Here is a 14,144-nt window from a genome sequence, read left to right on the forward strand (position 1 = left end):
TGATGAGCTTCCCTCCAAGTTGCAATGTTTTATCTCAGAGGACACTGCTACATGACAGTGGGGGCTGAACTCAACACCTCACTCATGCTAGAAAGTGCCCACATTCCCAGCGACATTCCCTACATGCCCACTCTGCTTCAGAGATGCCAGCTTCCTGACTAGGCAACACAGGTCCATCCTGAGCATTATGGGGCACTGGGGGCATTTCTGCTCACCATATTTACCCAGTGCTTAGCTCTTTCAACAGAGAACCACTAGCTCATTCAAAAGAAGTGAAGGCTTCCAGGTTACAAATTGAAGTGACCCGCCATGCTTTCTTCGGGGATACTTCCCCCACTTATTGATTTCTCTTGGAAAAGCATCGCCTTTTCAGTATTCTGAAAGACCTCCAGCACGTAGAACGCAGCATGGCTGTGCTGTCCGAGGGGACGCTATGTATGGAGTTAGCACCTATTTAATTTTTCACGATCCTTCCCAAGATGTGTCATTTTATATAAGATTATTTAGAACAATCAAGAACATTCTTTTACCCCATACTACTTGACGTTAAACTCCTTATCTGATGCTTTCAGAGTTTCTACAACAAAATCTCACCACTGAACAAGCGGTATGTATCATGTAGCAGTGCCAACACAGAGCAAGCAGATGACTCTTTACCACTGAATGCTGGCTGATATCATCAATGATACCATTCGCTCACACCCTAAAAGGGCTTTATGTCAAATTTCTCCATCAAAGAGCATAATATCTATATAAACATCCAGAAATTAAGTTCAATTGCATTTTCACTTTCCCACAATAGCAACAAATCAAGACAACCTTCAAGATCTGTATCTTCTTTCTCAAAAAGACTAAATAGCAAAGGCCAGCCTCGCTTCCTTGCTAGTTTCTGACGTTGCTTGTTCCTTGCAGCTCCCATATTTTTAACAAACAGACTTCTTTTGGCATTTCCCTGGTCATGTGCTTGCCATATGAGCTGCATTCAAGGTTTCCAGTAACACGATTCACATATTTCTATATACTTGGTTTGTGTGCTGTGACTGCCACCAGTGACCAGACAGACTCAGCTTTGCTTTTTCATATGCTAAGAACAGAAAAATGCTTGAGATATAACAAAAATGGAAAACAAGGAGACCATGATTACTTCCAGACTATACCAAAAATCAAGTCTTTATTGAGAGACATGTGCTTTTTGTTTTGATTTGATTTTTCTTTTTTTCTACTTAAAAGTTACCTGGTCCTGGGATATATGTCAGTTGGTAAAGTGAGGACCTGAGTTCAGTCCCTAGCACCCATGTAAAAAGCCAGGCATCGTGGTGCTTGCCTGTAATCCTGGAGTTGTGGATGCAAAACGAGTGGATTCCTGGACTCAATAGCCAGCAATGCTTAACTGGTGAGCCTAACTGGTGAGCCCCAGATTCTAAGGAGGGAGCCTGTCTAAAGATCAAGGGGCAACTATGAGAAATGGCATCCAAGGTTGACCTCTAGCCTACATGAATACCTGTGAGTGACATGTGTACGGAGAGACAGACACATGCTACACTGTTAATATATTGTTTGTTTGTTTGTTTAGCATATTCCAGGCCACAAGTTTGAAAATAAGAGCTTACGTTTGCTGAATAAGCCCTGAACTTCCCCCAGCAGCTACCTCACTGGTCCACCAATTTCAGGATGCCACTGGTGTATCAGCCCATGTATTTACTTATACCTCAGAATTGCAAAGACATGATTATTGCCATATAAAACTCAAACTGGTTAGTAGTAACAGAACCACAGAACTTCAGAGCTGATAGGGAGGAGAAAGAGGCTTTGGTGTAAGAGGGGGGCACGACCCTGTCCAGATAACACCACTCTCACCATCTCATCCCACCAGTCTCCATAACCCTGAGGGCTCATGTGTGTCAGGAGAGTGAAGAGAGCACTGGCCCTCATCCTGATTGCTTTAAGAGAAAGCCTGGCTGCAGAAGAAAATAATCAAAGTGCGGAAACAGAGACCAACTGGGAGCTGTAAAGAATCTGACACAGCTCCAGACAGTGCACCCCAAAGGGGTGCTGCTGTGCAGACTCCCGAGTAGGTTCCACTGGGCTGTCTCCATCACCACGGCACTCTAGAGCCAAGGACTGGCCAGCAGTTATTCTTGCCTTTCCCTGTGACCCATGGAAAGCACCGCCAGGCGCCGGGTGACAAGAGGCCATCCTTAGAGTGCTCAAAAAGCAGTGCAATCTAGACATGTGAAATACACTTCTAAAATTATTTCAAATTCTTTATTTATCAAATGTTTAATGATAGAATATTTTAAAGAAGATAATATATCTGCAAAGATGATATGCTCAGGCCTAGAGAGGTGGCTCCGCTGTTAAGGGTGCTTGCCACTCTTCCAGAGGAACTAGGTTTGATGTTCAGTACCCGCATGTTGGATCACAACCATCTGTAACTCCAGTATCCAGAGATATCCTCTTCAGGTTTCTGTGGGCTCTAGGAACTCATGTGGCGCACAGACATACATGCATGCAAAAACACCCATACATACTAAAATCCTCACTCAAGATTGTGAGAAACTTGTATAGCTACCAAGGAAGCTATATTTCTTACATTAAAGAACTTCAAGTTGTTTGAAGTGATGATGTGAAAAACATCTCGAGTGACACTATCACCATTAATTATTATATGGCAATACAGTCAGGTCTGCATCCTAACCACAATATGCTTGCAAAATACACTCATAGTCTTATTGTTAGGGTATAGTTTTCTTTCTGTCTTGTCTTATTTTCTATTTTATTTTTGAGACAGCTCTCACTATGCCATTCTGGCTGTCCTGAAACTTTCTATATGGAGCAGGATGACCTTGAACTCACAGAGATCCAGGCCTCTACCCCCTGAGTGCTGGGATTAGTGGAGTGGGCCACCGTGCTCAGCTAGAATATACGTTTCCTTCCAGTGAAACAGCACAGTTTCTGTAACCTTAATTATCCAACTTAAAGTTAGCTATTTCAAGGGTCCAAGAACCAGGCACCATGATAAGACAGATGTGAACATGATGTAGAGAACATATGTCCACAAATGCAGGTGTGAGGATGTGGGCACCAGGATACAGGTGTGGAGATTAGGGGTGAGAGAGAGCACAGGCAAGAAGACTGGGGTAAAGCAGATGTAATAACAACGCAAGGTGAAGAGATTGGAAGAATAAGGAGGCTGGAGCAAGGATGCAGATGTGAGGGTGTAGATGTGGGGACACTGGAGTGAGCAGGCAGCTAGCTGTGAGAACATCTGTACAAGGCAGATGGGGGTTGAGTCAGGTGAGGCCTAAAGAAGGTGCAACTGTGAGAAATCAAGTATAAAGAGACAGGGGCTTCCCTGACTTTGCTGGAGCGGTACATTTCCACGGTGACTTCAACCCTCTTTGACTAGAATCTACAATGCTGGTGAGGTAGAGGCTAAATTAGCTCTACTACAGCTAGCTTTGGGCAAAGAAGAACTCTTCCAGGGCTCTTGGTAGAAGTAGACTTGAGGTAGGAAGTAGTCTGATTGGTACTTGGGCTTTGTCTCCAGGGGACACGCCAGATCTCGTTTGCCAAGCTCTGACGGTCTCAGGGAATATGTTGGCAGCTGATCTGGGCTCAAGTCACACCAGTGCCTAGCTGGTGCCATGAGCTGCATTACAACACAGCCAGCACACGCAGCTGTCCACCACATGCAAGCTGATGCCCTTAGCCAGGCCGCTCCCTCTCCCTGGCGGAAGACTGTCCAGCCTCTCTTATAGAGCCTTCCAGCCACGCCCAGACATACCCTACACGCCCAGACATACCCTACACGCCCAGACATACCCTACACGCCCAGACACACCCTACACGCCCAGACACACCCTACACGCCCAGACACACCCTACACGCCCAGACACACCCTACACGCCCAGACACACCCTACACGCCCAGACACACCCTACACGCCCAGACACACCCTACACGCCCAGACACACCCTACACGCCCAGACACACCCTACACGCCCAGACATACCCTACACGCCCAGACATACCCTACACGCCCAGACAGACATACCCTACACGCCCAGACATACCCTACACGCCCAGACACACCCTACACGCCCAGACATACCCTACACGCCCAGACATACCCTACACGCCCAGACATACCCTACACGCCCAGACATACCCTACACGCCCAGACATACCCTACACGCCCAGACATACCCTACACGCCCAGACATACCCTACACGCCCAGACAGACACACCCTACACGCCCAGACATACCCTATAGCTGCCTGCAGAGTCCAGGGCTTCAGGGCCAAAAGGCCCGTGTGGCGGGGTGTGCACCCACCTTATCTGCACACTTTAGTGTGACAGGGGAAATGTAAGGCTAGGTGAGCTGAGGCTGAGCCATGGTGGCCAGCAGGCACAGGATGGTTCCCTTCAGTGGCTTACTGTCCTCTATAAAGACGAGAACGCACATGTGTTCTTGAAGTTTGTGTACCATCTGATGGAAACAAAGCAGTGTTGAGAAAGTCAACTTTAGAGATACCTTACTTCACTGGCTACTCTTTCATCCCTGCCACTATGGAAAGGCCGGAGGTTTGGAAAGCAAACAAGTCATCCATTTCCAATATCAAAACTTCTGAAAGCAAGCCAAATATATGAATCTGATGACTAATATAAAACTCAATATGAAATTCACACCTGACCAAAGAGCATGTTGACAGTTCCCTGGATCAGACCCACCAGTGGCCTCACAGATGGGTGATGGAACAGATGAGCCTGGCCCACCCCGAGGGCCATGGGGCAGAAGCAGCAGCCTGCTTTGTTCAGCTGAAGCCTCTATGCCAGTGGAAGACAAAGTTCTTCTAAGGTACTCTCCCCAGCTCCGGGGCACTAGGGAAAGCGAGGAAGCTCATGTAGGTGATACTGCAGGTCCAGCATCGTCCCCCATACATTCCTTTACCACCTAAGTTACTCATCCTATCACTATGATAAAATACCCTGGCAAAGGCAACTTAAGGAAGGTTTATTTTGACTCTCAATTCAAGGATGTAATCCATCACTGTAGGGATGTTCTGGGGCAGCAACTTGAGGCAGTTGGTCACATTGTAACAGTCCATGGATACCTACATAGAACTGTGGACCTAAAGGAAGTCAATTGCACCATAGGCAGTTTTTTTCATATTATGTATGCTCCATGTCTCTATGTGAATGCAAGTTCTCATACATATGGATACCTCTACCGTCTTGAGCACTGGGATCATAGGTGCACCATGATACCCATGTTGCGTTTACATGAGTTGTGGGGACCTGAGCTCAGCTCGTGATTGTGTGGCAAGTACTTAACCCACCATTCTCACCCTCATGAATGGTAATTTTCTCTCTTTAATTACATGAGTATGTGAACAGAAGTGCCCATGCCTGTGAGACCAGAGGCAGCAGATCCTCTGGAGTTAGAGTTACAGGCAACTGTGAGGACGCAGCATGGATGCTAAGAACCAGACTCATGTCCTCTGCAAGACCAGCATTCAGTTCCACTGCTGAACCATTTCTCCTGCCCCTGTAATTCTAAAACTGGATTTTGAAGGCAAAGCTCAGCAGCATTTTTTATAGCGGAGCATGTGCTCCCTCAGCATGACCCTCTCTCTCTGGACCAATGGTTCTTCCTTCCCTAGAGCTGACAGGAAGAGCAAGCAGTGCTCCTAGAGGAGGCAGGTGACAATGCCCCAGTCACTAAGCAGAATTCAACTGCCTCTAGGAAACACTGCTAGCTACCCAGTTCTCCTAACCGGGGTCCAGAGCTCCTGTTCAAAGTCCACTTCTGGAAAAGAATATGTCACCATGGGCAGGTATAGGTTTGCGTTTGGCTATCTCAGGAAAGGTCCTTAACTCCAGCAATAGGGAGGTACTTACTCGCAGGGGAGCCTCACCCATTTTACTTCCTGCCCTAGATATTTAAAGAGCAGTTGGATGAGTTGTTAGGAATAGTGCAGATTAAAGGGGGGCAGACCTTCCTTAAACAAGCTATCTGCTCCGTTTGCAGCAGCAGAGAAGACAGCTGTTTGGGGCCTCCTATCAGCTGCAATCAGAAACAGTAAGTCCAGCTTGGTCTACATTTACCAAGGTCAGTTTAGAGTATTGTGCAAACAGCTGCTAGGTGCTTCTGAGTGAACTGAGAGGTAGCCACGTGGTCAGCTGTTTGCTTTCTGTGGGAAACAGAACATCTTGTCAGAGTTGATAAGACAGCCTTCTGGCTAGGCAGGCACCCTGGCCTTTGTCTCACACGTGACCAGGTGAAACCTCTACCCTTTCCTAGGGCTCTCATTTGCCTTCTACACATGAAGGAGTCCCAAACTACCAAGTCTTATGTGTATTCAAGCAATCCTTAAATATCCGCCTTCCAAAGCCAGAGTTGCATTTAGTTTGGGGCACATTTAGCTAAAAACATCTTTTCTATTAATTTTCTACTGTTGTGACTGAACAAGATGACCAAAAGGAACTTGTGGACAAAAGAGTTTATTCCACATCACGGGAGGAAATCAGGGCAAGAGATCAAGCAAGGCAGGAATCTGGATGCAGGAGTTGAAACAGAAACCATGGAGGAACATGCTTCTGGGCTGTTCCTTACAGCTTGCTCAGCCCACTTAGTTATAGCACCCAAGACCACCAGCTCAGGGTTGGCACAGCCCACAGTGAGCTGGGACCTACCTACCACATCAGTCACCGATCGAGAAAATGCACCACAGGCTTGCCCATAGTCAGTCTGGAGGAGGTATTATCTCAACTGAGGTTCACTTTTGCCAAATGACTCTTATGCCAAGTTCACATAAAACAAGCCAGCACACAGAGGATTTGTGAGTCTAGGGTGACCTCTACAAATAACATTCCTCCTTCTTTATTTAATTCTTCTTTTCTTCTTTCTTTTTTTTTTTTTTGAGACAAGGAAGGTCTCTCTATGTAGCACTGGCTATTCTTGAACTCATTCTGTAGACCAGGCTGACCTTGACCTCAGACATCACTGTGCTGGGATTAGAGGCGTATGCCACCACCGCCAGAATCAACTTTTCTTAGTAAGAACATGAGAAAGGGAAAGTGAAATGACCCATCCCTCCTCCCACTCTCCTCTTCTTACCTCACAATCACATAAAACAGAGAAAACCAAATGAAACTGATTCACAAATCAGATAATACTGTGTGTGAAAAAATAGAACAGTGTAAACAAAAAAAAAAAAAAACAGAAATCGCCACATAGAAAAATCTGCAAGGACTCCAGGGTTAACTAGAGTATCAGGCCTTAAACTTAACACGTCCACCTACTTCTCCATCTGACTGACCCCAGGCTACAGTCTTGGTCTTTGCAGGGGATGGGAGACCAAAGCAAAAACTACACTGTTGGAAGTACACCAGATGTCTCAGGAGTGTGTGCAGGATGAACTGACGCCACCTGGGAGTAAAGCAGATGCAGATGAAGTGTCCTCTTCCTGGGGAGCGGTGATAAGGATGCTGGGATACCTGACACAGACCTCTAATTGGTAACCTTGACAAGCAAGTCTGCTTTGAGAGAATAGCTGTAGGCATTGAAATGGACAGCAGGGCTCAGCAAAAAGAAGCCATTTAAAATATCTTGTTAATTCCCTGCCTCTCCCTCACAGACTGACATATAAACTGTCATCTCTGGACAGAAGAAACAGCCACCCCACAGCTCCATGCAGGAGCCCCATTGTCTGGCACCTCTTTCTGCTGGAAGACCAGAGTTCTCCACAGACCTGGAGAAAAGCACCTGAGGCTGATGGAGACACACAACCACCAGCAGAGCCAGCTTCAACCCTAGGGGAGGGTGAGCTGCTCATTTCTGTAGAAGCAACAGAATGAAAATCTCCAGGCCCCATGAGGCCAACATGGATCTGCGCTTTTGTGGGAGGAAGAATCTTTGATTTAAAAATAAACAATCACGCCACGCAGTTCACAAAGCCAGTAGACTCCTGCCTCTGCCAGCTCTGCCTCTTAGCTCTGCGTGGGCTCACTGGTGAATGAAAGTACGCGTGGGCAAGTGGGGAGGCAGGAACAAAGGGTCACAATGAACATTCTGTGTGAAAGGTGGGCTCCGGCTTTGGCAAATTCAGTTCTGTTACTTTAGCCAGAGGCCGGCAGGATCCTTAATCCACCTGCCCCTTTGATGTGGCGGGCTACCGGACACGTTCACAAACAAGCCTCCTTGGAATTACAGAATGGTGTTTTCTGTTCAAGTCAGACCTCAGGAAAAACTCCTGAAAACCTTAAAAGCATGAGGTCTTGAAATTCCACACAGAGGCAGAGGACAGGGGACAGGGTGAGCAAGAACACCCAAAAATGAGAGAATGTGAAGAGAAAGTCAATGAGCTGTCATGAGATTGTCCCCCCAATTCAGCAGTAACTAGTCTCTTAGATCACTGAAATCACTGGGGACTCTTTCCTGCCAGAGATTTAGCAAAAGGGAAGGTTCCAGTGCAGAAGCTAAAACTAGTGTGAAGCCAGGTAAGATGGAGGCTATATCTAGTCTCCTGGAGCACGGCTCAGAGTGTTGAGGATAATCTTAGGTATACCACTGGGGGCCCTGAGTCACACTAAGAGTTTTGGCACCATTTAAATGGGAAAAAAACCCAATCACTAAGGTGTCCTATACTGGGAGAACTAGCCCTTCTATCTTGGTAACATCTAGCCTTAGTTCTAACACACAAGGCTATTTAATGCAGTGGAAGACCAGAGACAAAAAACAAAAACACAAAAATGTGGTTCTCCTTCAACTATCTGTTCTGTAGGCCTCAACCCAAGATTAAGTTTTAATAAATAGCTAAATAAAGAAATATATGTTAGGACTTGGGGTATAGCTCAGTGGTAGAGTGTTTGTTTAGCATGCACGAAGTCATGGGGGGGTGGGACTCAACAACAGATGCCTCCGCTTCGCCGGATTCCTCCTTTTGTGTCTTCAATTATGTACAATGATTTGAGTCAAGGCAATTGGCATGGCTGTTACAAGAGCACAGAGCACACAGCAGCAGCCAGTGTCACAAGGTGATTGGCCGTAAGCAGTCTCTGGCCTCCTAAGAATGGGCAGCCCCACGCAGGGAGAGTATGCAGCCAGTTCAGGAGGAAGGAATGCAGGGGTCAGTGCATACTGCTGAAGCGAGATCCAAGTGTCTGGAGAACAGAGGGGCTGTAACTGTCACCTGGAGGCTCCGAAACATTCCTGAGGAAGCCTGGGTCTGTACTGTTGACCCACAAAACAAACATTCCTGAGACTGCCTTATGAATCACGGTATCACAGTCTGTGACAGCATTCCACTCCAAGATGGACAGGGGAATAGTCACTGACCTGACCCTTTGGGCTGAGCCATCAGATAACACTTCTGCCATGTTCAGGGTGGAACAGTAAATGCAGGCCACACCTTTTGATGACATGAATCAACTTCGCTTGTTGTCAAGACAACGTTGCTGTCTTAGGCAGGTGTCCAGAATAGCTCAATGACTTCTTTCCAAACACTTCCACTTTTGAGTTTCCTTTGCCACCCCTCTCTTCCCCAGCCACCTTCTCCTTTCTTTGTGCTTTTGGCAAAACGCTATGAGCTGGCAATTCCACAGGAAAGTAGTTCCTCCTCCCATGCTGTGCCATAAGGTAGGTCCGCCTCTGCCGCTGTCCTGATTCTCCCTGACCTGTGTCCAGCCTTGTGAATGTAAATGGTAGCATCTGGCCATCTGGGCAATCAGCCTTCCCATGAAGTGAAAGGCCAATTTTTAACCAGTAAGAAGGGAATACAGGAGAGAAAAGTGATGGGTATCTTAGCCTTCTGGGCTCACCTGGGGTGAAGTACAAGCCGCCCAGAACACACACACCTGCTGAAAGCTGGACATATTTGGACACCCAATAAGGAATAAGGGGCCTGTGAACTGGTCCTGGGGCAAATAGACTGGAAAAAGACCCGTTCGGGAGTCTTGGGTGGTGGGCAGGGGCCTCCTTTCCATCATAAATATTTCCTCCAGCTACAAACTTAACTAGACCCTCAGTGTGAAAAGATTAGGAAGCCAGGATGGCAGGGGGAACAAGCCCTATACCAGCCCAAGGTCTGGGAGAGCAAAGCCCACCTCCTTCCTTCAGTCTCTTCCTTTGAGTTTTGCATGGTGGAAACACCCTTGAAGAGCAGAAGCAGGAGGAAGGGGTGTGAAGCCTGAGGGGAACTCAGCCCAGGCTGCAGCTCACCCCTGTCCACCTCCCATGCACAGGCGTGCACACTCTCTCCTGTAACACTGATTGTTGTAGCCCATTATGTGTGGTAATTCTGGTTCCAAAGCCTCTCACAAACATTGGTTTTATGGTAAATCTCCTTAACAGACAAGATTAGCAGGAGGGAGGTGCCATGTCAGAAAGGCCACCAATTCCGCCCTCCCTCCCTGTCGCCTTTCCTTTTCCTTCCGCGTGTCAGAAAAGGAAAATGTCGGTCCAGCCTCCACCCGCAGACTGAGGATTTGCCTCGTGAGCGGGGAATGGCAGGTGCAGAGCAGGGTAGCAGGAGAGGCCAGGATCCATGGCCCAGCCACTCTCTTAGCCGCGTCCTGGTCCTTCAGGTAGCACGCGGAGCACACGGACACGTAAGGAACACGAGAGCACGCAGGGCTCATAGACATTTGGGGCACGCGCAAAGCGCGGACACTCGGGGATGCACAAACATGCGGGGCGTGAGCAACCGTGCGGTTGAGCTGTTCCGGGTCCCTAGTACCTGACTCGGGAGTCGGTGGCCAAAGGGGGTGGGGTCGGCCACTAGGGAGGGAAACTGAGGCGGGTGGAAGCGAAACCCGCCCCAAGTAGCCTGCGAGGACCGGAAGACGCGCGGCGGGCCCGCGGGGCCTGCGGCTGCGCACGGGCACACAGGACCCAGCTCCTGCTCCCATCCCGGCACCCCTCACTCACCCAGGCGCCCCGGGAGCTGCCGGCCGCGGGCAGACGCGGGGGCGGGCAGAGCGCGAGGCAGTGACGGCGGAAGCAGCAACAGCAGCAAAAGCGGGAGCAGCGGCCCCATCCCCGCAGCCGGTTGGAGCTCAGTCCATGGCCGCGCAGGAGCGAGGACCGACAGGGTAGTTAGCGAGGCGGCGCCAGCTCCTTTTGCTGCGCTCTCAGCGCTCCTGCGGCGGCGGCGGCCGAGCTTCAGCACCGGACAGCGCCACCAGCCCCACCCCCACCGCCGGCCCCGCCCATGACCACGCCCTCTGTCCGCCAAGCACGCTCAGACACGCCCACCTCTCGGGAATGGGCTGGAGGGCGCTCTCCCGAGAAGCTGCTGTCCCTCCAGCCTGGGGCCTTCCAGGGACACCCTGCGGTACCTAGACGAGGACATGGAGAGGACAGTTGGAAGTGTGGCTGTGCTTCTGAAACACCAAATTCCTCCCTATTGTGTTTTATTTTTTTTTATAAATTTATTTATTTATTAAAGATTTCTGTCTCCTCCCCGCCACCGCCTCCCATTTCCCTCCCCCTCCCCCAACTAAGTCCCCCCCCCCCCCCGCCCGAAAAGCAATCAGGGTTCCCTGTCCTGTGGGAGGTCCAAGGAACCCCCACCTCCATCCAGGTCTAGTAAGTTGAGCATCCAAACTGCCTAGGCTCCCACAAAGCCAGTGCATGCAGTAGGATCAGAAACCCATTGCCATTGTTCTTGAGTTCTCATTAGTCCTCATTGTCCGCTATGTTCAGAGAGTCCGGTTTTATCCCAGGCTTTTCCAGACCCAGGCCAGCTGGCCTTGGTGAGTTCCCAGTAGAACATCCCCATTGTCTCAGTGTGTGGGTGCACCCCTCGCGGTCCTGAGTTCCTTGCTCATGCTCTCTCTCCTTCTGCTCCTGATTTGGACCTTGAGATTTCAGTTCTGTGCTCCAATGTGAGTCTCTGTCTCTGTCTCCTTTCATCACCTGCTGAAGGTTAATATTCAGGAGGATGCCTATATGTTTTTCTTTGGGTTCTCCATATTTAGCTTCTCTAGTATCACTAATTATAGGCTCAATGTCCTTGGTTTATGGCTAGAAACCAAATATGAGTGAGTACATCCCATGTTGCTCTTTTTGGGTCTGGCTTACCTCACTCAGGATAGTGTTTTCTATTTCCATCCATTTGCATGCAAAATTCAAGAAGTCCTTGTTTTTTATTGCTGAGTAGTACTCTAATATGTATATATTCCATACTTTCTTCATCCATTCTTCCATTGAAGGGCATCTAGGTTGTTTCCGGGTTCTGGCTATCACAAACAATGCTGCTATGAACATCGTAGAGCATATACTTTTGTTGTATGATAGGGCCTCTCTTGGGTATATTCCCAAGAGTGGTATTGCTGGATCCAGGGGTAGGTTGATCCCGAATTTCCTGAGAAACCGAAACACTGCTTTCCAAAGTGGTTGCACAAGTTTGCATTCCCACCAGCAATGGATGAGGGTACCCCTTCCTCCACAACCTCTCCAGCAGAGGCTATCATTGGTGTTTTTGACTTTAGCCATTCTGACAGGTGTAAGATGGTATCTTAAAGTTGTCTTGATTTGCATTTCCCTGATCGCTAAGGAAGTTGAGCATGACCTTAAGTGTCTTTTGGCCATTTGAAGTTCTTCTGTTGAGAATTCTCTGTTCAGCTCAATGCCCGATTTTATAATTGGGTTGGTTAGCCTTTTGCGGTCTAGTTTCCTGAGATCTTTATATATTTTGGAGATCAGACCTTTGTCAGTTGCGGGGTTGGTGAAGATCTTCTCCCAGTAAGTGGGTTGCCTTTGTGTCTTAGCGACAGTGTCCTTTGCTTTACAGAAGCTTCTCAGTCTCAGGAGGTCCCATTTATTCAATGAGGTCCTTAATGTCTGTGCAGCTGGGGTTATACGTAAGAAGTGGTCTCCTGTGCCTATGTGTTGTAGAGTACTTCCCACTTTCTCTTCTATCAGGTTCAGTGTGTTCGGACTGATATTGAGGTCTTTAATCCATTTGGACTTGAGTTTTGTGCATGGTGATAGATATGGATCTATTTTCATTCTTCTACAGGTTGACATCCAGTTTTGCCAGCACAATTTGTTGAAGATGCTCTCTTTTTTCCATTGTATACTTTTAGCTCCTTTATCGAAAATCAGGTGTTCATAGGTTTGAGGGTTAATGTCAGGGTCTTCTATTCGATTCCATTGGTCGACTTCTCTGTTTTTATGCCAATACCAAGCTGTTTTCAATACTGTAGCTCTGTAGTAGAGTTTGAAGTCAGGGATGGTAATGCCTCCAGACAATCCTTTATTGTATAAGATTGTTTTGGCTATCCTGGGTTTTTTGTTCTTCCAAATAAAGTTGATTATTGTCTTCTCCAGATCTGTGAAGAATTTTGACGGGATTTTGATGGGGATTGCATTGAATCTATAGATTGCTTTTGGTAGAATTGCCATTTTTACTATGTTGATCCTCCCAATCCAGGAGCAAGGAAGATCTTTCCATTTTCTGGTGTCCTCTTCAATTTCTTTCTTCAAAGACTTAAAGTTCTCGTCAAATAGATCTTTCACATCCTTGGTCAGAGTTACCCCAAGATATTTTATGCTATTTGTGGCTATCGTGAAAGGTGATGCTTCTCTAATTTCCCTCTCTGTTTCCTTATCCTTAGTGTATAGGAAGGCCACTGATTTTTTGGAGTTGATCTTGTATCCTGCCACATTACTAAAGGTGTTTATCAGCTGTAGGAGTTCTTTGGTAGAGTTTTTGGGGGTCGCTTATGTATACTATCATATCATCTGCAAATAACGAGAGCTTAACTTCTTCTTTTCCAATACGAATCCCCTTGATCCCTTTATGTTGTCTTATTGCTATTGCTAGAACTTCAAGCACTATATTGAAGAGGTATGGAGAGAGTGGACATCCTTGTCGTGTTCCTGATTTTAGTGGGATGGCTTTGAGTTTTTCTCCATTTAATTTAATGTTAGCCGACGGCTTGCTGTAAATAGCTTTTATTATATTTAGGTATGATCCTTGTATCCCTAATCTCTCCAAGACTTTTATCATAAAGGGGTGTTGAATTTTGTCAAATGCTTTTTCAGCATCTAATGAAATGATCATATGGTTTTTTTCTTTCAGTTTATTTATATGCTGGATTACATTGATAGATTTGCGTATGTTGAACCAGC

The 14,144-nt window shown here is 47.4% G+C and overlaps 2 protein-coding genes across 2 annotated transcripts in view; both read right to left on the reverse strand.

The window, feature by feature from the left end:
- Ptprn2 (protein tyrosine phosphatase receptor type N2) overlaps nt 1-11,219 on the reverse strand; it is a 707,251-nt gene extending 696,032 nt beyond the window's left edge. The window contains exon 1 of the mRNA XM_075948076.1: nt 10,935-11,219. Coding sequence (XP_075804191.1) covers nt 10,935-11,043 — 109 coding nt within the window. The 5' untranslated portion in view covers nt 11,044-11,219. The remainder of the gene's footprint in view (nt 1-10,934) is intronic.
- Nucleotides 1-14,144, reverse strand: part of Ncapg2 (non-SMC condensin II complex subunit G2) — a 564,457-nt gene that overhangs the window by 466,662 nt on the left and 83,651 nt on the right. The window lies entirely within an intron of this gene.

Source organism: Microtus pennsylvanicus, chromosome 14 (genome assembly GCF_037038515.1).
Source record: "Microtus pennsylvanicus isolate mMicPen1 chromosome 14, mMicPen1.hap1, whole genome shotgun sequence".
NCBI classification, from domain to species: domain Eukaryota; kingdom Metazoa; phylum Chordata; class Mammalia; order Rodentia; family Cricetidae; genus Microtus; species Microtus pennsylvanicus.